The sequence below is a fragment of the Paraphaeosphaeria sporulosa genome, assembly GCF_001642045.1.
Source record: "Paraphaeosphaeria sporulosa strain AP3s5-JAC2a unplaced genomic scaffold CC84scaffold_5, whole genome shotgun sequence".
Lineage (NCBI taxonomy): Eukaryota > Fungi > Ascomycota > Dothideomycetes > Pleosporales > Didymosphaeriaceae > Paraphaeosphaeria > Paraphaeosphaeria sporulosa.
The window spans coordinates 119,484-142,414 of NW_017253364.1; the positions used below are offsets into that span (position 1 = coordinate 119,484).

At 53.7% G+C, this 22,931-nt stretch overlaps 9 protein-coding genes across 9 annotated transcripts; 4 read left to right on the forward strand and 5 right to left on the reverse strand.

Annotated features, from left to right (window-relative positions):
* Nucleotides 1-291: 291 nt before the first annotated feature.
* CC84DRAFT_721398 (uncharacterized protein) lies at nucleotides 292-3,144 on the forward strand. Its single transcript, XM_018187162.1, has 2 exons — nucleotides 292-888; nucleotides 938-3,144. Exons 1-2 carry the CDS (start codon nucleotides 453-455, stop codon nucleotides 2,938-2,940), a joined length of 2,439 nt encoding a protein of 812 aa, XP_018035752.1. The 5' UTR covers nucleotides 292-452; the 3' UTR covers nucleotides 2,941-3,144.
* An 874-nt stretch (nucleotides 3,145-4,018) lies between these two features.
* CC84DRAFT_721370 (uncharacterized protein) lies at nucleotides 4,019-4,629 on the reverse strand. Its single transcript, XM_018187161.1, has one exon. It carries the CDS (start codon nucleotides 4,512-4,514, stop codon nucleotides 4,050-4,052), a length of 465 nt encoding a protein of 154 aa, XP_018035753.1. The 5' UTR covers nucleotides 4,515-4,629; the 3' UTR covers nucleotides 4,019-4,049.
* Nucleotides 4,630-5,027: 398 nt separating this feature from the next.
* Nucleotides 5,028-5,936, reverse strand: CC84DRAFT_1243603 (uncharacterized protein; the record flags this gene model as incomplete). Its single annotated transcript, XM_018184119.1, has 1 exon — nucleotides 5,028-5,936. One exon carries the CDS (start codon nucleotides 5,934-5,936, stop codon nucleotides 5,028-5,030), a length of 909 nt encoding a protein of 302 aa, XP_018035754.1.
* A 2,129-nt stretch (nucleotides 5,937-8,065) lies between these two features.
* On the reverse strand, nucleotides 8,066-8,942 carry CC84DRAFT_1118501 (uncharacterized protein; the record flags this gene model as incomplete). Its single annotated transcript, XM_018175521.1, has 1 exon — nucleotides 8,066-8,942. A coding segment is annotated over exon 1 (843 nt), but the record flags the coding sequence as incomplete, so codon positions are not given.
* Nucleotides 8,943-9,689: 747 nt separating this feature from the next.
* CC84DRAFT_1144709 (alpha-actin-like proteinin) lies at nucleotides 9,690-12,178 on the reverse strand (the record flags this gene model as incomplete). The annotated part of the gene is made up of 5 exons (XM_018176465.1): nucleotides 9,690-10,219; nucleotides 10,279-11,518; nucleotides 11,568-11,920; nucleotides 12,002-12,068; nucleotides 12,123-12,178. 5 exons carry the CDS (start codon nucleotides 12,176-12,178, stop codon nucleotides 10,022-10,024), a joined length of 1,914 nt encoding a protein of 637 aa, XP_018035756.1. The 3' UTR covers nucleotides 9,690-10,021.
* Nucleotides 12,179-12,405: 227 nt separating this feature from the next.
* CC84DRAFT_1163947 (Sodium/hydrogen exchanger) lies at nucleotides 12,406-14,618 on the forward strand. The gene is made up of 2 exons (XM_018178372.1): nucleotides 12,406-12,819; nucleotides 12,919-14,618. Exons 1-2 carry the CDS (start codon nucleotides 12,558-12,560, stop codon nucleotides 14,391-14,393), a joined length of 1,737 nt encoding a protein of 578 aa, XP_018035757.1. The 5' UTR covers nucleotides 12,406-12,557; the 3' UTR covers nucleotides 14,394-14,618.
* Nucleotides 14,619-15,773: 1,155 nt separating this feature from the next.
* Nucleotides 15,774-18,812, forward strand: CC84DRAFT_721442 (Pkinase-domain-containing protein). Its single transcript, XM_018187163.1, has 4 exons — nucleotides 15,774-15,952; nucleotides 16,111-18,121; nucleotides 18,169-18,268; nucleotides 18,320-18,812. The coding sequence occupies exons 2-4, from the start codon at nucleotides 16,112-16,114 to the stop codon at nucleotides 18,730-18,732; spliced, it is 2,523 nt and encodes an 840-aa protein (XP_018035758.1). The 5' UTR covers nucleotides 15,774-15,952; nucleotide 16,111; the 3' UTR covers nucleotides 18,733-18,812.
* An 858-nt stretch (nucleotides 18,813-19,670) lies between these two features.
* On the reverse strand, nucleotides 19,671-21,077 carry CC84DRAFT_1243612 (pantothenate transporter; the record flags this gene model as incomplete). Its single annotated transcript, XM_018184120.1, has 2 exons — nucleotides 19,671-19,782; nucleotides 19,831-21,077. The coding sequence occupies 2 exons, from the start codon at nucleotides 21,075-21,077 to the stop codon at nucleotides 19,671-19,673; spliced, it is 1,359 nt and encodes a 452-aa protein (XP_018035759.1).
* Nucleotides 21,078-21,639: 562 nt separating this feature from the next.
* On the forward strand, nucleotides 21,640-22,896 carry CC84DRAFT_1243614 (2OG-Fe(II) oxygenase superfamily protein; the record flags this gene model as incomplete). The annotated part of the gene is made up of 4 exons (XM_018184121.1): nucleotides 21,640-21,718; nucleotides 21,766-21,867; nucleotides 21,917-22,446; nucleotides 22,504-22,896. The coding sequence occupies 4 exons, from the start codon at nucleotides 21,640-21,642 to the stop codon at nucleotides 22,894-22,896; spliced, it is 1,104 nt and encodes a 367-aa protein (XP_018035760.1).
* Between the last annotated feature and the right edge of the window lie 35 nt (nucleotides 22,897-22,931).

Genomic DNA, 22,931 nt, shown 5'->3' on the forward strand with positions numbered 1-22,931 from the left:
CCGAGGTCTACCGTCGCTTCAGTCATTGCTTTGGTAGCGGCTGGCCCGACCTCCACCCACGGTAAGCACATGGCACGTACGATACCGTCGCGGCTGATTTACTCGCCTCCTCATTGTTGTTATTGTTTCCTAGGATCCCCCCCGGTCCTATTCGCGTTGTTCCTGTCCAATCCAGTCGCATGCCTAGGACTACCCTGGATGTCGCGCATAATACGCCGGCTTCGCTGACACGTCCAAGCAGATTATCGTTCTCTCATATATCCCGATCACGCGTACGCGACGGGTTGTCAAACTTCCCCGACCTGTCACGTAATACTCCATGAAGGTAGCCTTGACCATTCTAGCCAGCGACTTGTGGGGCTCTGTGCACGACGTTCAAGGACTCCCTGATCTATATTCCCATTGTTGAAGCTACTATTGCTCAACGGTTGTTAATCCAGGAATCTTCAGTCATGTTTGTTTCCCAGAAAAACAACGTCTTCATAGCCTCCACACAATCATCGGTGGATTCGCTCGTCACAAGCAGGTCAACCTCGACTTCCGTCTCTGATGTTGGGGCGTCTCAGAGCTCAGAATACTCTTCCTATGGAGATCCTCACTCACCAGAGCAGCGCGTAGGATCACTGCATGGAAAAAGACACTCCGTTTTTACTTTGCGATCCCGCAGTAACACGGCGACTTCAATGGCCTCTTTTGCACCTCCATCCTCACCGAACATGTCTGGGTATGACGCCTCGTCAAGTCGGTCGCTTTTCCGGAGCAAAAAGGGCAAAAGATCGAGTGCGTCATTCTCGCAAGCTCACGACCACGAGGAGCCGCCACCAGGGACTAGAAGATCATCTATGCTGCGTAAGAGCAAGAAGCAGACTGATCAAGCAGAGAGCTCCGGTAAGTTCATCTCAGTCTCTTCGTTCATTTCCGTATCTAACTAAGGCAGCGCAACACCTGAAGAGCCTGATTTCAAACCCCTTTGACTTTCAGCATCTTACGCACACCAATCGGCAACATTTCGCTGCCCTTGAAGAAGCGACCGAAAACGAGCTTGCTGCTGGATTCCGTGCGGTTCGAGCCTCGCAAGCACCCTGTCGTGATCTTAACGGGATTAAGACGCAGGATTTGTTGCATTCTTCAAACTGTTCAGAGGAAGATCTAACGAACACTGAGCGACGGTCCATTTCTGCCATGGAGCTCAGACCGCCTCCCGATTTCATCGACCACGTTATCGAATCGCAAGAGCCTGCCGCGTCCCCGGAAAGCTCGGTGCGACCACCGCTGCGCCAAACTCGTTCTGTTGAGAGCTTCTCCCGACCAGTCGTCAATGCTCGTACGCATCGCCACACTCAGTCCGCGAACCCACCACCGCGAGGGTCATCTCGCAATCCGGCCGCCAGTCACGATGCTCAAGACACTGTCACGATGCGTACAAACAGACAATCAGGTGTGTGGGACAACGCGGCTCCGTTGAGTCCTACGCGCATGGGTGGGCTACTCCCTACTATGGCTGAAGAGCCCGACTGCGTTGGTCACGCCCTCACTACGCCCGACGATTCGGCCATACATCCTTTCACTCCTCCGTTCAGTCCTGCCCTGGAAGATGTTGCAGAAGAGCCAGAGCGCTTCGTCAGCCCTAGGCCTGCACCCCTACCACCGAACAAATCCCCGAAATCCCCTCGCTCGCCCTCGCATGGATCCTTCTCCTTCAGCCAACGATCTCCTGTCGCTAAAACGCACGCTCGGAGGGATTCACACGTGCTACCAAATCAACTGAATATACAGACAATCGCGCGGCCTGTAGCGCCGATGTCGGAGGCCCACGTATCTCCTGGTCTATCCCGTAAAAACTCAATTAGGAAGCCGTCTAATGCTCAAAGAAAGTCGAATACGTGGAAAGTGATAGAAGAATCCTGGGAGGATGACATCGATTACATATATGACAACGCCCTCGAGGCCGAGTGCGAGCTGGATTGGGATGGAAACAACCAAGACCGTAATCGTGCGCCTGGGCAACAAGCTCACCGACAAGCGACAGCTATCCCGTCAAATCCCAGCGCAGTATCGACACCAGTGCTTGAAGATGAGCCACCCTTGACTCCAGGTTTATTCGCCAGCAACTTCCGTGCATCACTGCTGGTCCCAAACATGAACAACGTCCCTGAATTGGAACCAAGGTCCGCCGTCTCCAGCTCCACGACGAGTGTGCAGACACCTTCCGATTACTTCAATCCCCAGGGCCCGTTCGGTGAAGCCGGCCGCTTTAGTTTCACACCGTCGGTCCTTGGGTCAGCGGAGTGCAAAGATCAGATTCCTCGCGAAGATATGTACGACAACCTTCTGGCAGATTACGAGGGATCAGACAAGCACTTCCCACTCCTTGAACCAACTCGCAGCGTTGCCAGCTCGACGCGTAGTAGTCACGTCCGAACCAGCAAGAGCTCCTACGACAGCAGCGTCATGTCTAATGGCCATGGCTCAGGCTCATGGACCGCAGGCATTCGTCGCTCTGCGGGCTCCGCGGGGAGCCTTCCAGAGCTTGTTCACTCCTCTCGGGCCCCTCGCCAGGACCTCTCTCCAGTGGTTGACCAGATTTCCGAGGACATGGGTTCATTCGCCTTCCAGGACGAGAATGATGAAGATGATGAGGCAACTCCGCCAGGTCGCAGTCCGCAAGGACGGACCTTCTTCGCCTCGAGCGATGAATACGAACCCGCAAACTTCGCACAGACTACGCTTGACGCAGAGATGAAGGATTCACTTGAGCTGGCTCTTCAGGGCTCCACTGGCTCTTCGTCTCAGTCTCGAACGCACCACAAGTACGCATCTTCCGACGGCGCTGCTAAGTTGCTCGCTTCAAACAGCACAGCTCGTACCAGAGCCGGCAGCGTGCCACAGAAAAGTCGAGGTCAATACCTCAGCCTCTTTCCCACCCCACCCAAGCACTAGGCGACCCCTGCGGGGATCTCCCAACTACTGCTGAACCGTTCAGCACACGCAACACAGTACACTTGCTTCGTTTCATATGACGTCACGGCTTTGCATTGCTTCTTGTATATCCTTATGATCACGATTGGTTTGGTTGTTCTCTCGTTTGTCAACATCGAAAAGGTTTGGAGTTATCCTAATTGGCGTGGAAAGACAAAAGCTAAGGTACAGGCTTGGAGTTTCATCGTTCCGTCGTTTCTTTCCTGTCTCACTCACTGTCGTTTACAAGTCTTTCTTCGCTCGTTGGTCCTTGGAGTTCATCTACAGTGGCGTTTTGTTCTGCAGCTCGAGCGCTGATTCGGGCCGAGTGATGTACTCGCTCTATACTATCTGCGCCTGCGCTGTCGGGTCTTGTCGACTATATCTCCTATGTCAGAGTCAGGGGGCCGGTGCAGGTACGAAGCGATGGATACGAGGCGGCTGGCTGCTTTAGACGGGACGCCCTGGGTTGGGTTGGGACAATTGTTTGTAGATGGTCGTTTATACGAGGTGTTGCAATCCCCCATTGCGCTTCTCAGCCCCGTCCCGCGTCGCGCGTGCTGCATGTTCAAGTCTGGATCGTGGGCGCGCCGCCCGCACGCTGTGCAACGTCGCCTGCAACGCCACGAACCGCGCAGTGGCACAGTTGGAAACGCGTTTGCGTAGAGACCGCAGGTTGACTGCACGGCTCCCCACCCCCTTTCTGTAGAAGATACGCAGCGAAAATTGTGCGACTGATGGCAGCAGTTGCGACCAGATCCGTCACTTGCACGACCGTCGCTTGCGATGCTCCTTCCCCCAATCTACACTCCTCTGCAACTCGCGTGCGCCCGCCGCGGGACCGCTACGCTGCACCACGCCTCCTCGCGGCATCCATCCTCCCAGTTCCATCGCCGCATGCTGCGTCGCCGCCAGCAGTGTTCGCGACACGGCCCGGATAAACCCCTCGGCAGGGCCGGTGCTGGCAATCTGCGCTCGCTCCAATCCGCATCGGCTGCGCGCTGGATGCAGGCAGGCGCGTTGAGATTAGCCTCTGCCTGGCTTGCTCCTCTGTTGATGGAGCGCGTTGCTGCGCTGGCGACACTTTTCTCTCAGCGCTTGTCGCGCCGCGGCTGTCTAGCAATGGGCATCGCGGTTATCGATAGTTGTGGAAGGTCGTCCTCGAAGGACGTTTCAGGTATTCCGTTGCACCGCTTTCCTGCCTGTTCCGGAGTAGGCGTTTGAGCGGCAGTGTACATGCCCAGCATGGTATCGTGAGCCTGCCTGTTCTGTCCTGGGGTATGTGGGCTGGGTGCGAGTAAGTGGTTTACCCAGCGAGACGAGTGTTTGATGCGCGACGGGGGCGCTGGTCTGCCGTGCCGGGCGCAGCGGCGTGTAAGGAACCTGGTTATAGGATCCGATTCTATACGCGCCAGGGTCGCGACTTCTGCTTTCGACACGACCGAGGAAATAGCCGCGAAGGGAGTAAGATGCAGGACAAGGTGGATTGCAGCATGCACAGCTTTTGGCAATTGAGGGTATCTAGAAGAAGGGTGAGGTGGTCGTATCCGACGCATGGACGTGGCGATCTTCACCGCGCGGGAGGGTGATGAGGGCTTGCTTCACTATGGGAAGTGCCGTTTGGTCTTGCGTGTGTTGGATGTGCATCTCGCCCTTGCAGCTTCTGGGCGATCTTGTTGCCGCACGCACAGGTGTACTACCCGAACGAGAGCGGAGGAGAAGGGGAGTGGATGGATTGAGCTGCGTGCGTGGCCGAGAGCGGCGTGGAGGTTGACGCGCGTTTGTTCATATGCGCGCAGGCGCCACTTCATTTACTTGAAGTCTGCATTGTTTGTGTGTATGCCTCCATAGGATTCGAAGCATATTGGGTTGCTGTCCTTCTGCTGGAAACGGGAAATGCTCAGTGACCCGTTGATCAGAAACGGCCGAGCCTTGACGGTTGACTCGGTTCAAGTACGTAATTTAGCACAGCCATGACAGTTGCTGACAGTTCTTGAGGGCTTCGACAACTTTCCTGTTGGTTTTTCCCGTAAGCTTCTGATTTTCCTCAGCTCGATTCGGTTCACAATTCATGCCTTGTTCGCCTTCATAGCCACCAAAGACACCAGGATCGCACCTGCTGTCAGAATATACGCACTGACTCCAAAAGCACCTTGGACGTCCATCTTTAGATATGACCATAGAATACCGAATATCAGACTACCAGTGAAAAACATGACGAAGACCAGCAACGTGATCATATCGCTGTCCAAGCCTTCATGGAAGTATATGCCCCACCCTTGGGCTGGTTCTCCTATCGGTTCGTGAAGTTCGCCAACGATACGTATGGGCAGCCGATCCAAGACTGATCGTACATGCTCGGGGATGCATGACGGGCTGGAGTAAAAATGTGCAAGAACCTCTGGCAGAATAGGGGGTCCGTACTTTAAGGGACCTGCGGGATAGCACTGATATTCCGCATTTTCTGATGGTTGCACCAGGGCTGCCGGCGGGAGGCAAGTGCAGTCCTGCTTGCAACATTCTTTGTGATGACGAACCTCCACAGCGCCTCCTGCAAACAGGTTGAACCCAACGATGTGGATGCCCTTTACAGTTTTCAGGGAGCATAATGTACGGATGTGGCCGCGCTTGCTTTTGTAGAGGTCTCGGAGGAAGTCGAAAAGTTGCCGGTCAGTCTTGATAGCGTCGATACATCCCTGGTACAAGCCCTTCCCAAGTCTGGCACTGCGCATCGATGTTAGAAGATGTAGCAATCGCTGAGGTTGAGTGGGTGTTCTTTGCAGTGAGTGTGTTGTTGTGGTGTTGCCGCTGTGTTGTGGAAGAACATTTCGCTCCAGAGGCTTTCCCAACATTGTTTTGAGCCTTACATAAACCCTGTTAAGCCATAGCAGGGGCCGCGGAAGAATGAAGATTTGTGTGCTACTTTCCAGTGATGTCTGTGCGGTCTCTTGGCCATCGATAAATCTTAATCCGAACATGTCGTTACGTCTAACATACTGTCGCATACCGGGTATTTCATAATCATCTTCTAAAAATCCTGGCATTTGGCGGGCAGCGTAATCATGGGCAAATTCGGGTGTGAAAGCGGAGTAGTCAAAGGTGAATCTTTGTCCGCATCTCTGTGAATAGTCAGTCATTTATTCTATGGGATGTTTTCCAGGATGCTTACACACTGCCGCCGGACCCTTATTTGCCCGACTTCCAGCGGAGGCTCCAGGTACCCGGTGGTGACGAGCAGTTCGTTTGGTTTGACCATGCGGGGTGTTATTCTCCGACCGCATCGCCGTAGCCATAGTCCAAAAGCCACGAATGCAACAACTTTGCAACTGACGAACCCTTTTTGTTTCCATAATAATCGTTGCCATATATCATTGGCAGTATATGGGGTCCAGCTGTTCCATCGGGAATCAGGAGCATCGGCTGCCATCTCAAGATTCAATAAACATCGATACGGGACGGATGCTAAGATCACTGCCGACACTGCTCCTCTATAGCGTCTATACCTGAGATTGCAATACACCCACAGTGTTCCTTCAATGAAATGAATCAAGTTCAGAAATAGTATAGCCACAGCAATAAAGAAAGCCGCCCATGCAGGAGTATTTCGCCGGTCGTGCCATAGTCGTGCAGTGTTGGGACCCCGAAGCCGTTCCCAGTTCCAGAAGAACTCCGATTCCCGCAGAAGCCCCAGGAGGGATGGAAAAGTTAAGCAATAGGTCAAGGTCAATGTCCAGTACCAAGGCCATTGGTCATGTGTCGATGCCAGCCACAGAGCGAGAGTATTGGTTATCGTAAAGGTGGACGCGAGTACGAGTTGGGCCACCGTGGTCTTCTCTATCTCAGGAATCGGTGGTTCTTCGATTGCGTTTTGATCGTCCCCTAAGTTTTTAATCCAGATCCCATGAACTTCTTCGTAGATGTATCCTTCCTTGATTACCCCCATCATTTTTTAATTATTCCAGGCGGCATACAATGATATTTTCCAATCTAAGGCAGATACGAAAGGCTCAGCCTGGTCTCAATACAGATCTTTGCGCCTGTTACGTGCGATCGATAAACAAATTATCTAGATAAAGAGAATACCCAGGATCGGCAAGTATTCGGAGAAAAGAGAGAGAGTCTCAGCTTTATCGGCAGAGGGTTACCAACGACTTCTCTGTGAAATTGAATGTTTGCAAAGGCTGTTCGAGAGAGCCTAGCGAGAACATCAAGTGACCGTTCGTCAGCCTGCCAATGTACATGGGACAGCCCACCAATCATATTCAGTCCGCAGCCGCTCAGCCTGGCACCATACAAGCCTCGAGTCGCATGCGCACCACACAGCCTTCTGCTTCGATCGTGACGAGTATGTACTAATAAGACAGCGGTCCAGACCTAGATAGTGTACACTGTGGCTATAGAGTCTAAAAAAACACCCGAACCCATAAACTCACACTAATAGTTTGGGGCTTCAAGGAAAGGTCCCGAACTTGAGCATATCATGTTTTACAAGAAATGGCAGCTGATTTGGACCGTAATGCACGGGCTGCAGCGGCTGCAGCTATGATTCGGTGAGGAACAATTGGAAGTACCATATAGAGTATAGAGCCGAAGTGCGCTCTCTACGATATATAACTCTACATACGTCTCTTGGAGGCTTAGAACTTTGATAGAATAACCTTCATCAACTCAGTATGGTCTCCATGGCGCTGATCAGGTTGCTGCATGTGTCTAGCTTACGTGGAAACACCTGGAAGCCAGAAGAAAGCTAATTTCGGCATTTTAGTGGACCTCTCATTATGCATGGTATAATTTGACTCGTACACTTGGAACCGGGCTGAATCACATGTGGCGGCGGATATAAGGCTGCGTTCTGTGTGTCTAGTTCGAAAGAAAGTAACAGCGATAATGTGTCTTGAAACTGATACATAAGCTTCAACATTAGTGCCTTGGTACAGCCGCAAAGCAGTGAATGCTTTCGACTGTTATTACTTCGCTGTAGTCCTTGCATCGGCCCCGTTGTTCATATCGCTCCTCATTCGCAGATTCAATTAGGCTGTACCGTCTTGAAATCCATCTCCTATCCCTAACCCATTCCACGCCATCAAATCTTCGCCTTCGCACCCTTCGGTCCCTTCAACGCACAAGTCTGTGTCATACTCGCCACCATCTTCATCTCCCCTTTCCCCTCCCCACCCTCTCTCCACAGACCAACCTGCACATGATCCCGCTCATCACCCGCTGCCAACGCCGTCTGCTCCCTCAGATGCCACTGCCCGGCATCCAACTCATCGACGTGAAACCTCAGCGCAAAGTCCAATGTCGCATACACCTGTGCTTCCTCCGGTCCTATCTTTGCCCACCACGGCGCAACCACGGACGTCCATGTGTCGAGGAAATGAGCGAAGAGACATGCCGAAGTCGCGGAGGTGGTGGGGGGTAATAGTGTGCCTGTGTCGTCTTTGGAGGTGCTGTGGGCGAGCGGAAGCTTCTCACGTAGCTGGATCCAGTCGTACGAGGCTTTCTCTGCATGGGGTAAGCTATCCTGGGTAGTCTCCTTGTCGAGGCGCATCCCCACCGAGCGCTGCGCTAGTACTCCTTCGGGGCAATAGCGGTTATGCCAGATATTCAGCAGATCGAAGGAGGGCATCATAAAGGCGAGCTTTCTCTTGTCGATGCTGCCGTTTTCAGCGTCGATCTGGAGTTTCTCATGCATGTCTTGCAGTTTGGAGTGGTGTGTGAGGGGAGATATTCGCGGCTGTGCGGAAAATGAGAGCATCGTCCGGTCTTGAGCTTTGGCGATAAAGTCGACGAGTATAACGCTCGTTGTGCGGGTCTTGCCCGCTATATCGGTGGTCGGTTGGGAGACGATTACTTGTCGTGTTGCGAAGCCTCGTGTGTCGCGGAGGGCGGTGACTTTGAGATCCAGAGGAACAGAGCTGCGAGTTGCGCCGTAGAAGTGACCGAGCATTGATTAGGGACGCAGATTCGCTAGTCTTGCCGGTTCTATTGTTTGGTATGCTGCGTGGATGGATTGTGCAAGTGTACTTCCGCCAAAGGCTACATCCGCGTACAGGGGGTTCGGCGGCTGGATCGACTGGAAGCGCCAGCTGCCATCTTTGTCCTGGCCGGAGGAGCGGAGAGCAACTATTGACGTCGTATCGATCATTGGGATGTCGTTTTTGGCTTCACGCTGAGTGTGAAAGCTGCACTAAATGCCTAAAAGGTCTCCTCCGATGCAATTGGTAGTAGGGTCAATAAAGGTGAATTTATGCCGAAAAAAACTGATATAGAGAAAAAAAAATATTGGTAGTGCAAAACGGCTTTGAATAGATGTGTACATGCGTATGCTTGTGAGAAGGTAGCATAAGATCCCGCGCCATAGTCGAGTACTGCTTACGCCAAGGACTTCTGCACGTGGCAGCGCGATAAAAACCCATAAACTACATGCATCCAATAAATCTTCAGCATAAATTGATGTTAACATCGCGTTTCATGCTAGCGGGTACTCCCCCATGCTCTGACGTTGCGAAAAGCTCATGGTAGGCTAGCGGTCCCCTGCGTGTCACCCACGTCGACCACACGCCGTCCCAGTGACCTGTTAATCAATGGTCCAGCGCTATGGATCAAGGGTCTCTCTCAATCGCATGCCCGACCGCGCCTGATCTTGACTTTACAGAAACCGAGCAGCTGGCGCAAATATCATCCTAACGCCAGAGTCAAGAGGCGAACAAGAGAATTCGAGTACAGTAGAAGAAGACATCGTATTAAAAAGGGGTATACCTAAGCTCTCCCAATCCAAACTCGCTTATGCAAACAAAAGAAATCCAACCCAATGAAGGACTTAGGACCAAAGACCAACCCAAGCACCCGCCAACCTCTGATCCAGAACTACGACCAACGCCGAACAATGCATGTGAACAATCCAGATCTCGAGCAAGCAGACAAGGCTGTTTGTCTATCCAATCACCACTGATCACACAAACGCGCCGTCACGCAACAGCGCAAGATCCAAGCTGTTCAAGAATGTGCCTTGCGTGTAGGCTCGTGCGAGAATATTCAACCTAGTCTCAGCGGAGATATCCTAGTTCCCATTGGTGAGAACATTGCCGTTGCTCGCACCGCCCATGTACCGCTGCATGTACGTGATGTAGTCATACTTTGGGATGTTGCGGTCTTCCTGCAGATCTGGGCCTTTGTGTTCGGGCATACTTGCGATGAGATCGTCAATGATCTCGTCCGGGACGAGCGAGTGGCGGAGGTCAAGCTCTGTAACGTATGGCTGCATTGTGTGAATATTGCATGCTTTATAAGTATAACGGCGAGTAGGATGGTGCTTACTTTGCCATCAGCGACCTCTTTGAACGACTCGAATACCTGCTCTGCTGTGTTCTGGTCCTCCGTCTCATCCACCATGAAGCGGATAAACTGCTCAAAGGTGACGTAGTCGCGTCCTCCGCTCGTTTCACGGAACTTCTGGTGCATCTCCTCTTCGTCATACACAAGGCCTAGACTGGCCAATGCCGCCGAAAATTCCAGCTCTTGCAACGAATTAGATGCGTCGCGGTCGAAATGTCTGAACACGGACTCGAATTCTTCCAGTTGTATTGGCGTCAGATTTGTCATGTTACGAGCGACCATCTGATTTTCCAAGAAAGCCAGCTTTTTCGAGACAGATGACTTCACCAGGCCAAGTTCATACTCAAGCTCGTCGTAGGTGTATGTGGTGTAGTCGTTTTCTTCGATGTTGGCTTCCACGCATTGCTCGTCGAGTGTGGCAATAACGTCCAAATATTGCTCCAAAGGCGCGAGGTTATCGCTGATCTTCTTAGTGTGGTCCATTTGGTCCTCAACATCGCCTTCCAGGGCTGAAAGGGATACCGATAAGGTATTTAAGGCCAGTGCGAAGTCGTTGGCTTTGTCGGCGAATGTCTTCCGAAGTGCATTCTTGATGTCTCGTATCGTCTCGTTGATGACTTGGGAGCGCTCGCGCTCAGCTTTCATGAGATTCGACCATGCTGTATCCAGAGCTTCCAAGCTGAGTTCGGGCGGAGGTTCGTATGGGTTCAAGCGGTAAGTCGATAGTTTCGTCTTGATGTTTCCCAGAAGTCCAGCGACTTCTGACTTCTCAGCAACCCATGTGCGTTTATTCTTGCGTTTGTATTCCGTGAATTTGCCGGACTGAGCTTTTGCATCAATGTAGGAACCGTCAAAAGTAGCCTCCTCCCACTGCTTGCGCTGCTCAGCAATCTGTCGCAGCAGTTCGCGCATCCGCTGCTCAAAGTTGTTCTGCATCTCCCAAGCGCCATTCATGTTTTGTACGAATTTCTCTACTCGGCGGCCAGCGTTCTCGACGCGCTCCATCTGCGAAAAGGCGTGGAACCAGTAGGCAATGTAGGTCATGAGGGATCGCTCGTCGGGTTTCGCTACGTCGCAGACGTCTTCTACATCGAGCAGGTCGGGAATGCCAATCTCCTTGGACGCAATGTCGAAAGCGAGTTGCATGTTTCCGCGGTGGTCACTCTTGTCTAGGCTATCGTAGTCGATGAGATCGGGACGGTGGATGTCTAGGAGCGCGCAGCTGTTTGTTTGTCAGCCCTTGCCCGAGAAAAGTCTCGCAGTCAACGCACAATGCCAGTCCATCGTTCCAACTTGTCGAGAAGTCGCGCACTTCGACCTCGTCGTAGCATGCCGTCTTCCTCTGGCACCACAGCAGAAGACCCTCCTTGGCACTCAGACCTTCCTCGTTGATGTCGCTGATGGTAAAGCGCAGAATCAAAGTCCATATCAAGCCCAGTATAATCTTGCTGTTGCCGTCGACCACGTCCTCGGCACCAATGTTGGTCATCTGGATGCCCCTCCTTTTGATGTAGTCCAGCGACTTGTTGACATTCTCAAACTTCTGCACGCGCAGCTTCGGCCGGGAGGCATAGCGGCCGAGGGATTCGTTGCTCAGGATCTCGAGGAGGTGCACGAGGGCGATCTGCGGCAGTCAGTAAACAAAGAGCAGCGTGGCCGTGGAACGGGAGGCAAGCCCGCGGAGGGTGTCGAGGAGGTGACTGACGCCGTCGGACAGATCTGTGATCAGGTCGTTGATCTCGAGCTCGCGGACCTTGAGTTTGCTGTTGAGCCTGCCGCCATGGGCTTAGTACGGGGGACTCGGGGGTTTGGCGGGGGATGCGCACCACTTTGTGAAGGTCTTCTGCTGGACCTTGACCCATTGCTGCTCAAGCGGGGCCATGGCGGGCGATGTGCATGAAGACTACAGAGTCGGTGTGCGTACAGGGAGAAGAGGGTGCATGCGGTAGGAATATGGGCCGAGAGTCTACTGGGCGTCGTGTGCTGCTGCTTGGTGGGTTGCGAATCGGCGGCCAAAACAAATGGGGCTGCCGCGAGTCGGCTGGGTCGAGGCGGCGGGGGTCCGCAAACACCGTTGGCACCCTGTCAGTGGCTCGCCCACCACGACGACATCAAACCCGCCCGCCAATGCTGTTGCGCTATCCAGCTGCACCCATTGCACGCCGGCTCCCGAGCGAGCAAGCACAGTGCGAATTGCCCGCGCATGGCTGCTGCTGGAAGCAGCCGCATGATTTTCGCTTTCCACCTCTTTCCCGCGCGTCATGGTTGCAGCCGACGCTGAAACTGTGCCATCGCTTCCCTACCATGAGCCGGCTATACGCACCATCCTTGTCCAATCGTCTTTCCTGCTTCTGTTGAATCTTGTCAATGCTGCCCTCGACCGCCTTGTTTACTGCGGACTACTGGGTCAAGTCTTCCTAGGCATTGCCTGGGGAACCCCTGGCGCCAAATGGCTTTCATCTGAGGTTGAGGAAGTCATCGTGCAACTGGGCTATCTTGGCCTGATACTGCTTGTATACGAAGGTATCTAGTGTCCCCAAACAACTCGCCTTCGATCTCGCCAGCCTCACACCCGTATACGCGGCACGTGGCAGTGAGAAGTATAGAAACTAACATCTCCAGGCGGGCTTTCGACTTCTTTCAAGTCTCTAAAGGCCAACATCGTCCTCTCCTCCGCTGTCGCTCTCACAGGCATTGGCCTTCCAATTGGTCTGTCCTACACCCTTCAACCACTGCTAGGGGCAACCCCCCTCCAAGCATTTGCGGCGGGGGCTGCACTATGCTCGACGAGTCTGGGCACCACCTTCACAGTGCTTGCATCAAGCGGCCTATCATCGAGCCGATTGGGCGTCGTCTTGACCAGTGCCGCCATGATGGACGATGTCGTTGGGCTTGTCATGGTACAAGTCATCTCAAACCTGGGCGGAGGTGATATCGGTGCACTTGTCATAGCCCGACCCGTCTTGGTATCGGTTGCGTTCGCATGTATTGTACCTTTGCTGTGTCGTATGGTTGTTAAGCCCTCCACTATAGTGCTGAATCGGTTTCGTAAAAGCCAGCCGGACGCCTGGCTAGCCAAGCTGTTATGCCTCAGACACACTGCCTTTGTCTTACACACCGCTCTTCTTCTAGGCCTTGTCGCAGGCGCTAGTTATGCTGGTACGTCTAATTTGTTTGCTGCGTACATTGCGGGCGCAGTGATCAGCTGGTGGGATAGTGAGGTGCCTCACCCGGTGCATCGACTAGAGTCGAAGACATCTTCAAAGGGGAAAATAGAACCTGCGCAAACTTCATCCCGCGAAACAACCCGCGAATTTGGAGTGATTTCGGCGGCAGCTGATATCCAAGCCGGGCTAGAACAGGACCATGAAGAAGAGCGCGATCCCGGGGCTACATCCCAGAAAGAGCCGCAAGTCGACGAGGATATCTCTGGGACTGCTGTCTATGAGCGTTACTACCAACAAGCTGTAAGTCGAATCCTGCAGCCGTTGTTCTTCGCTTCGATAGGCTTTTCTATTCCGATAACGCGCATGTTCCGCGGGTCTATCGTATGGCGCGGCATCGTGTACACGATCTTGATGGCGGCTGGAAAACTTACGTGCGGTTTCTGGCTCGTCCGCTTCTCTCTTGCGCCTTTGAAGGAGACTTTGAGCAAAGTGTTAGCGAGATTGAGACTGCCGTCTATTCCTCACTTTTGGGGAAAGAAAGATAGCAGCGTCAGCCGGCCACGTCCTGAAAGTACACAAGGACAGCAAGATACCAACACCCAGACAAATCGTCACACCTCCCCCGAACCGAAGCCGTTCTCTCTGCACCCACCCCTCATACTGGCCTGCGCGATGACAGCCCGCGGGGAGATCGGGTTTCTTATCTCGTCGGTAGCTGAGTCAAAGGGAGTCTTCTCATCAGGACAACAAGAGCCTGGGTCGAGCTCAGATATGTTTCTGGTTGTAACGTGGGCCATCGTCCTGTGCACGATCCTAGGACCGCTAGGTGTAGGTCTGTCGGTACGTAGGGTGAAGAGGCTGGAGGAAAAGAAGAACAGAGAACAGGAAGGAGCGGGTAGGGATGTCCTTGGTGTATGGGGTGTGGGGTAGTGCTGGAGGAGCGAGTTGTTTGGCATGGTCGGCAACTGGCATCCCGGCGGGTGTGGAACACTCGTGAAGGGACCAGCTTCTGGATGGCAGCAGCGCGGGGCGTGTTTCTCTGACAAGAGTTTACAGTTAACCGGCAGCTGTCGCGGCCTAACTTGCCTGTACATTAACAACTCGAGAATATCAAGAGTGGCCCGGAGGCATCATGCTTCCGAGAAGCTAGATAGCTGCAAACGTAGAATCGTAGATCGACGCCAGTGGTGCACTTCCCTACTGTGAAGCTTCCATCTTGCTGTAGTGGTTCGCCTCGGTAAGCCTACCCAAGCAGTCGCCTGGCTGCACATATGACGTCTTAGGCGGAAACAGTGTAACACTTGTGCGGTGCGTGTGCATCTGATGCAAAACCGCAGCATTGAAACGCGGAAAGGCAGCCGCATGGGGGATATGCAGTACGTGTGGGTCTGGCACGAGTCGGCGAGAGACTGGATGAGATGGCTGAAGCATTATCCGAACCACACTCGGCATCCAGCCATTAGTGGTTGAAGGGCGGACCCGCTAGGACAGGGTCTACAGGGACAAGAGATGTCGACAACAAAAGATGGCCAGTGGTCCGCGAACACGAGCACCCAGAGTCAGGATTCAGGTGCAAAGATAGCAAGCTTCGCGCGGACAGTGGTGGTGGCGGGCGCGGTTGGACGCCGTCGGTGGTTGGTGGGTTTGGCCGCAAGGCAAGGGTGTTTCAGTCGCGCGTCTCTCTGATTCAGGCGGGCGTCTGAAACGGGCAGAGGGCAAAGAGGGCAGAGCCGCCCGCGCTCTCTGCAGTCAAGCTTTGGACCGCCCGCTGCTGGAGCCGTCCGCTGCCATGGGCGTGCTAGTGCGTGAAACATAGCAGCGTGAGCTGCAGCAGCAAAGACTGCTCGTGGAATCCTTCATCTTGATCGCCAGCCTATGAAGGCACCGTGCCAGACGCATTCGCCGCCGTGTGTTTCCTTGAGGCTTAGAGAGGTGTCAGCAGTGTCACGTGCCCTGCATCGCTGCTTTAGCCTGCTGGCGGACTCGACCAACACTGCACCCAAGCTAACCGTGGTGGTCGAAGACGCCGCTACGCCCATCGACGTCTCCGCACCGACAGCACGCTCCCTCGCTGCTCTCGCCTCCTGTCCGACGCCTGCGAGCACCTCTGCCTCGCGCCGGAACACCTGAGCCTCCTATGACGGTGTCTGTCTAGGACTCACCCTCTGGCAGCGACATCGACTGGCCGCGCCTGGCTCTCGCTTTCACCGACTGCTGCCCACCCAGCCTTCCGCACCTACGCCACGCCCTGCCCGCGGCCCTCGTGTTCGCAGCACTCGCTCTCCAGGGGCTCCACCGTGCTTGACGAACGCGCATCCTCTTCTTCTCTCCGCCGCTGGCGACGGCATCCCACACGCCCTTCGGCTCAGCCGACACCCCCCACACTCGCACCAACATCGGGAGTCTGGCGGCAGTCACTGCAGCAGCAAACATTGTTGCCGAACACTGCAATAGCTAGCACGCCATTGTGTGCACAATTGTGACTCCAAGTAAGTCTTCTGACAGTCGCGCTTGCCTACAACGCTTCTTGGCGCTCTGTTCACCCCTCCATGGCCCTGCCTCGGCCTCGGCCCTGCTTCGAGCGCTCAACTGCGTCCGCAACGCTCTCCACTCCATATTGCACCCCGCAAAGCTGACCTTTGCACAGAATGTATTCTCGCGATCAGTTTATGAACCCGGGGCCCGCCCCGCGGCCCCCTACAGATCGACCCCGCCTTGCGTTGACTCCGAACACCAGCAATACGCTGCCTGGAAACATGGCCGGCATGAGCTTACAATCTCCCGCCTCCTACAGCAGTGGAGGATACGGCAATGGCTCGACTACCTCACTGATGCGCACGCAGACCGAAAGGAGCATGTCGTCAAATGCGACGGTCAAGGAGGGCAATGTCAAGGTCAAAGACGAGGGTCTCTTCAAGTCGTTCGTCTGGGCTGACCGTTGGCTCGTCCTCCGCGAGTTTGAGCTTACCTTCTTCAAAAGCGCAAACTCTAACAAGGTGGCAAATACGATTCAGCTTCGTGATGTCCTTGGCGTGGAGCGTTCCGATACCCAGCCGCTTTCTTTCGAGATCACGAGGTCATTGAACCCCAATAAGGGCTCTTCACCACCTCGAGATGGTCCTGCTAAGGTTATCACCTGCAAGGTAGAGACCGACGATGAGGTTTATTCATGGATAGACAGCATTTACCAACGCTGCCCTAGCATGGGTGGGGTCAGCAACCCCACCAACTTTACTCACAGAGTACACGTAGGCTTCGACCCCACGAGCGGCGCTTTCGTTGGCTTGCCAGTAGAATGGGAGAAGCTGCTCACTGCCTCCGCGCTTACCAAGGATGACTATGCGAAGAATCCAAAGGCCGTTTTGGAGGTACTGGAATTCTACACAGAGAAGCTAGTCAAGCGTGCAGATGACCCGGCACAATATCCTAGCCTAACGCCCACGCCGCCAGTCACCGCTGGCATGGAGAAGCAACTTGGATATGCGGCCGGTGGCAGTTCCATCGCACCACCTCGCCCTGCACCCCCCAACGGCTATGCTCGCAAGGACAGCTACAGCTTGTCTCGTCAGGAAACTCCACCCGGCTCTGGCTACGCAACACCACAAGGTGGTCAAGACCCTCGGTACGAACAGCAGAGGCGTATGGAACAAGAGCGAGCTCGCGAGCAGCAACAAAGAGCGCGTGAGCGGGAAGAATACGACCGACGGGAGCGAGAAGAATTGGCTGCTTACAATGCATCCTTACCGCAAAAGAAGGTGCCAATGGCACAACAGGAGTTTGGAGGTGGCGGCTACGATTCGCGAGAACAAAGCCCATCGGGAACATCGCGCTACAATCCCAGCCGTCCAGCTCCATCAACCCCCGGCGGTTCAAGAGGCCCGCAGCAACAACCTGCTGCTTTGCGCCAAATGCAAGCTCAACGCCCTGCTCCCTCCGCGCCACGTCAACAGAATGGCAATGGTTACGGTGCGCCTGCCGCTCAGCAGCAACGCCCTCCGGTCCAGCCGAACTCGAAATACCAAAACTCGGCCAACCAGGTGCCTCAGGCGCGGCCCCCGCAAGCTCAGCCGCAGCAGAAACAGTACCAGAGCTCTGCTGCACCCAAACCGCTCAACGTGGTGGCTAAGCAGCCCGCCGCAGCTCCGGCGAGTGACGCTGTGAAGAAAGCAGAGCAAGCGCTTACCGCCAAGAAAGAAGAGACGCCTCGCAAAGATGTGCGCATGTCTAGCATGTCTGAAAGCGAGGTCATGGCCAAACTCCGCGAAGTTGTCTCGAAAGACAAGCCACTGGATTCGTACAACAAGCAGAAGAAGATCGGTCAGGGTGCCTCAGGTTCCGTGTACGTTGCCCGCATTCGTGAGGGTGCGACGTCTCCAATGGCGCAGAAAATTCTTCGGGAGAATGGCCCTCGCGCTCAAGTGGCTATCAAGCAGATGGATCTGCGCAACCAACCACGCAAGGAGTTGATTGTTAACGAGATTATCGTCATGAAGGACAGCCACCACCCTAACATTGTCGACTTCTTAGATGCATTCTTGCAGGAAGATCAATCAGAACTGTGGGTAGTCATGGAGTTCATGGAGGGAGGAGCTCTAACAGATGTCATTGACAACAACCCATCCATTAGTGAAGACCAGATCGCAACTATCTGCTTGGAGGTTAGTATCCAATCTCAAATCTTCCAAGCACCCACTGACAATGACAGACATGCAAGGGTTTGGAAGATCTACACACCAAGAACATCATTCACCGTGATATTAAGAGTGATAACGTGCTACTAGACGGCCGCGGCCGCGTCAAGATCAGTATGTCCATGAGTTTCAGTACACAGGAATACTTTGCTAACCCGATGACAGCTGACTTTGGTTTCTGCGCAAAACTTACGGAACAACGCAGCAAGCGAGCGACCATGGTCGGAACTCCATACTGGATGGCACCAGAAGTTGTCAAGCAGAAAGAGTACGGCAACAAGGTCGACATCTGGTCCTTGGGTATCATGGCCATTGAAATGATCGAGTCCGAGCCGCCATACCTGAACGAGGAACCTTTAAAGGCGCTTTACCTCATCGCGACCAATGGTACTCCTAGACTTAAGAAGCCCGACAAGCTCTCCAAGGAGCTGAAGGCTTTCTTATCGGTGTGTCTATGCGTGGATGTCAAGTCAAGAGCCAGTGCGTCAGAACTGATCAGCCACGACTTCCTCAAGACCGGATGCGGCCTCGCTGGTCTATCTCAGCTTCTCACTTTCCGAAAGAACGGCAGCCACTAGAACATGATATCCTGAAGCTTTCTTCGCCTTATCTCGATCGATACCCTTCCTCATAAATACATATACGAACTGTGCGCTCTCTTCTGACTCTATTGTACTAGCGATCTCCATAAGGCTCGACGGGAGCTAAAAGCGCGAGTGGATTCATCTTGATTTTTCTTCAGCAATTGTTGTCCGGCTCTGGGATATGGGTTGTGTTTACACACGTACATCTCCTCGTCCAGACATGCCGTGACACGGCTTTGTCTTGCATACGAGCAATGTGAATACGCACATGTTGTTCGGGCTGGCTCTTTTTCCACTCTGTCTCGCGCATCGCATAGGATTAGTCTATTGGAGGAATTGAGTTCGAGCGCAAGCGCAAGCTACGGCTGCGCGAATCGGAGTAGAATGGCGAGCATGGGATTTTGCTTTACGTTAATGAAGATGATAGATCTACGAATTGAAAATTTCTCGGAATAGGAAAGGTATTCCGCTTTTGCGAGTGTCCATATGTGCGTGAGTTGGGCGCAGGACGAACGCCGTACGACGGTGCTGTCATTCAAATCTTTCGCTACCGATCATCCTATACTGCTGGCTAACTGGTGCGGCATGCAGCATTTTGAATAAACTACAGTATCACCCCGGCGCCGTATGTTTCAAGCACTCACATCCGAGCTGCTCCCTCTCTTGACTGGTTTCCTCAGATCGTTGTCGACGACATCATCCAACACCGTCTCCCCTCGCTTCTGCGCCTGGACTCTCGCCAGCTTCAGTCTCCGCGTGTCTTGCTCCGTCTGCCGCGTCAGCCACCATGTACCGATAGTTGTTAGTATACAGGCTGATATGAACCCCATAGCGATGCCGAAACTCACGCCGTAATGGGGCGCGTATTTGCTCTGGAAGAGATGTGGTCCGATCGCGCCCCCGATCTAAATTTCAAGTTAGCAAACAGGAGATCACGATGAGTGAACTTGCAAGACTGAACTGACCTGTCCGTAGCTGTTGACGAACCCGATGGAGAATGCGGAGCCTGTGGCTTTGGAGGTTGTTTGGACGCGCCAGGGCCACCTAGGAGGAAATCAGCGTAGCTCATGTCTCTCATCAGGTGTTACGTACATCATAGGATACCATGCGGATGTGAGGCCGTTTCCGATCAGTGTCGCCGCATACACTCCACCACTGTTGGGATAAGCGTATAACGTCCCATAGCACGCCAATATAATACACAAAAACGCCAGAGGATAAAGCGGCCGCGGCAGTTTTCCGTTGTCCGCGAATGCCCCGGTAATCCCAATGACTATGATGCTGAAAATCGAGATGGGCAAATTCAGCAGCTGCGCAGACGCAACATCCGTATACCCCAGATCCGCAATCACAGTAGGCTGGTAGAACCGGACCCCACTGTTCCCAATCGTGAACAGCGCCCAGATCAGCGTAAACAGCCATAGCCGGATGTCCTTGAGTGACTCGACGATCTCGCGCCAATTGAAGTTCATCTCTGCTGCCTGCGGCGCGTTCCCTGGGAGCCGCGCCTGGATGAAAGCCTTCTCGTCGTCGGTGAGCCATTTTGCTTGCGGTGGGAAGTCCGGGAAGATGAAGTAGATGGCGACGCCGAAGGCGATGGTAATGATGCCCTCGACGAGAAAAATCCATTGCCAGCCGCTGAGACCGTGGGCGCCGTCGAGGTGGGAGAAGGCGAAGGCGAGGAGGCCGCTTACGACGCCGGAGAGGTTGCCGAGTATGTAAAAGTAGAGGAGGCGGACGGACATCTCGTCGGGGCGGTACCAGTAGCACATCTGGAGAATGACGCCGGGAAACAGTCCGGCTTCAAAAAGTCCCAGGAAGAACCTCGCTACATACAATCCCTCCTTGTTCGTCACAGCTGCATGACACGACAGCGCAATTCCCCACGTAACCATTATCCTGCTCTGCCATCTCGAAGGCAGCAATCGCTTGATCAGCAGATTCGATGGGGCCTCCGCAACAATGTACGGAATGTAGTACAGCGTGGTGACCAGATTGTACTCGTTCGACGTCATTCCGAGCTGGTTCATGATGTTTGTTGGACTGCCCTTATTCATGATGCGCGCGTTGGAGACGTTGTCTGCGTCGATATTCTTGAGCAGGAACATGATGGAGCACAGCGCCATGAGGTGCCAGTCTATCTTGCGGAGGAGTTTCTTCTCTTCGTCTGCAGAGAGCAGCGCGCGAGCACGCATGCGCTCGGCATCGTAGCCTTCGATGTTAGGATCGGCTGCGGTTTCTGCGACGAGGGAGCCGCGGCGGGCGTAGTGTAAGGTGTTTTCGGGACTGGCATCCACAGCACTGGACGCTGCAGCCGTTTGCTCCTTTGTGTCGAGCATGATGAGGAGATGTAAAGCTGCAGATCGAGGATGAAGTCCTTTGATTCTATATAGGACATGTACATTACCAGGGCTGCCGGGTTATCGTCTCGAGTCAACCAATGCCGGTTGACGAGCCCAGCAAGTATTGTGCCAATCAATCCTGCTAGACTCTAGATAGTACACTTGCTCACGAAGTGCGTGGAGATATGCGACTTGGGGCATATCTAACGGACATCGGCACGCTTCCGGTGCAAGAAAACACCTACTAGCTGCGAGCACGCTATGCAAACCCTCAATGACAACAGCAACTAACATCTGAATTTGTTAACGACACATACAAGGCCAAAGTTGGTGTCGATCTTTGCCCAAGGTTAGAGTGGTCGTTGCGTGCTCGCGCCAAGAATCACGACAACCCTGCATCTGATGGTGGCAGCTTAACCCAGCACACGCATGGCGCTAAGTCTGGTGTTCGGCTTATTGCCGAACTGTCTTGCGGGGTCGAAGTGTATTTAGTAGAACGGATCTACTCGATGGTTTCATGGAGGAAAGTGAGAGATTCGAGCGTTGTTCAAGTGACAACATGGCTACTATCGTGGAACCTGCTAGGACGGTACCTCCTGTTCTAACGTATCATCAGGTACCTGAGACAAAGTTCGAACGTGGGTTGAAACCCGATGGATGACAGTTCGCATACTAAAATCAGCAGTGCAATGGGCAGATCTCGCCACGCTCGACCTCTCCCTGTTCGACACGCCAGGTGGAAAGGAGAAGCTTGCGAAGCAGCTTTTCCAGGCTATTGAGAAGATTGGTACCGGTCCCAGTTCCATGGCTGACGATGACTTCGCTCACATGACCAGGGTTCTTCTACATCACAAACTTCGGCCTAAGCCAAGAAGCAGTCGACCGCCAATTCGCTATCGGCAAAGAGCTCTTCAACCTCTCCACAGAAGAGAAGCTCAAGTACCGGGCAGATCTTGAGAATGGAGGCTACAACGGCTACAAACCCCTCGGGCTGCGCGAAGTACGTCCTGGCGTGCAAGACAACACTGAGATCTACAACATCCCCAAGTTTGTTAAAGAGCTGGAGCGCGCACACCCAGACATCATCAACACGCACCGCGAGGAGATTGAGCGATTCGCACGCCACATCAATGACGATGTCGTCGGGAAGCTGCTGGTTCTGCTTGCCATCATCCTCGAGCTACCCGAGGATTTCTTCCTGCAGAAACACCGGTATGACGAGAAGAGCGACTGCCATCTGAGATACATGAAGTACCACAAGCGGACGCGGGAGCAGAACGAGACGCTTGACAACGTGTGGGTGAAGGGGCATACAGACTTTGGGTCCTTGACCCTACTTTTCCGACAGCCGGTAGCTGCGTTGCAGGTATGTCGTTGGATTAGCTGGAGATTTGTGGCTTGCTGATATGACTGACGTATATAGGTTCGTACACCGGAAGGCGAGTGGCGATACGTGAAACCCTACCCCGGAAGCATCACGGTCAATATTGCGGACTCTCTTGAGTTCCTCACCAATGGGTTCTTGAAAAGTAGTATCCATCGTGTAGTCGCTCCACCGCCAGATCAGGCCGACATTGATCGCCTAGGCGTGTTGTACTTTGTGCGCCCAGAGGACAACGTTGTATTGAATCCGATTCAGAGTCCGGTCCTGGAGAAACTTGGCTACACGAAGAGCAAGGATGAGAGCGCTGTTGGAATTACGGCTGGAGAGTGGGTGAAAGCGAGGGTCGCGAAGGGCGTTGCAAAAGGTCGCGTTAGGAGCGAGCTCAACGAGGAGACCATCATCGCAGGGAAGAGCGCCAAATATTACGACTGATACGATAACGGAAGAAGTGAAGTCTGCTGGCTTTA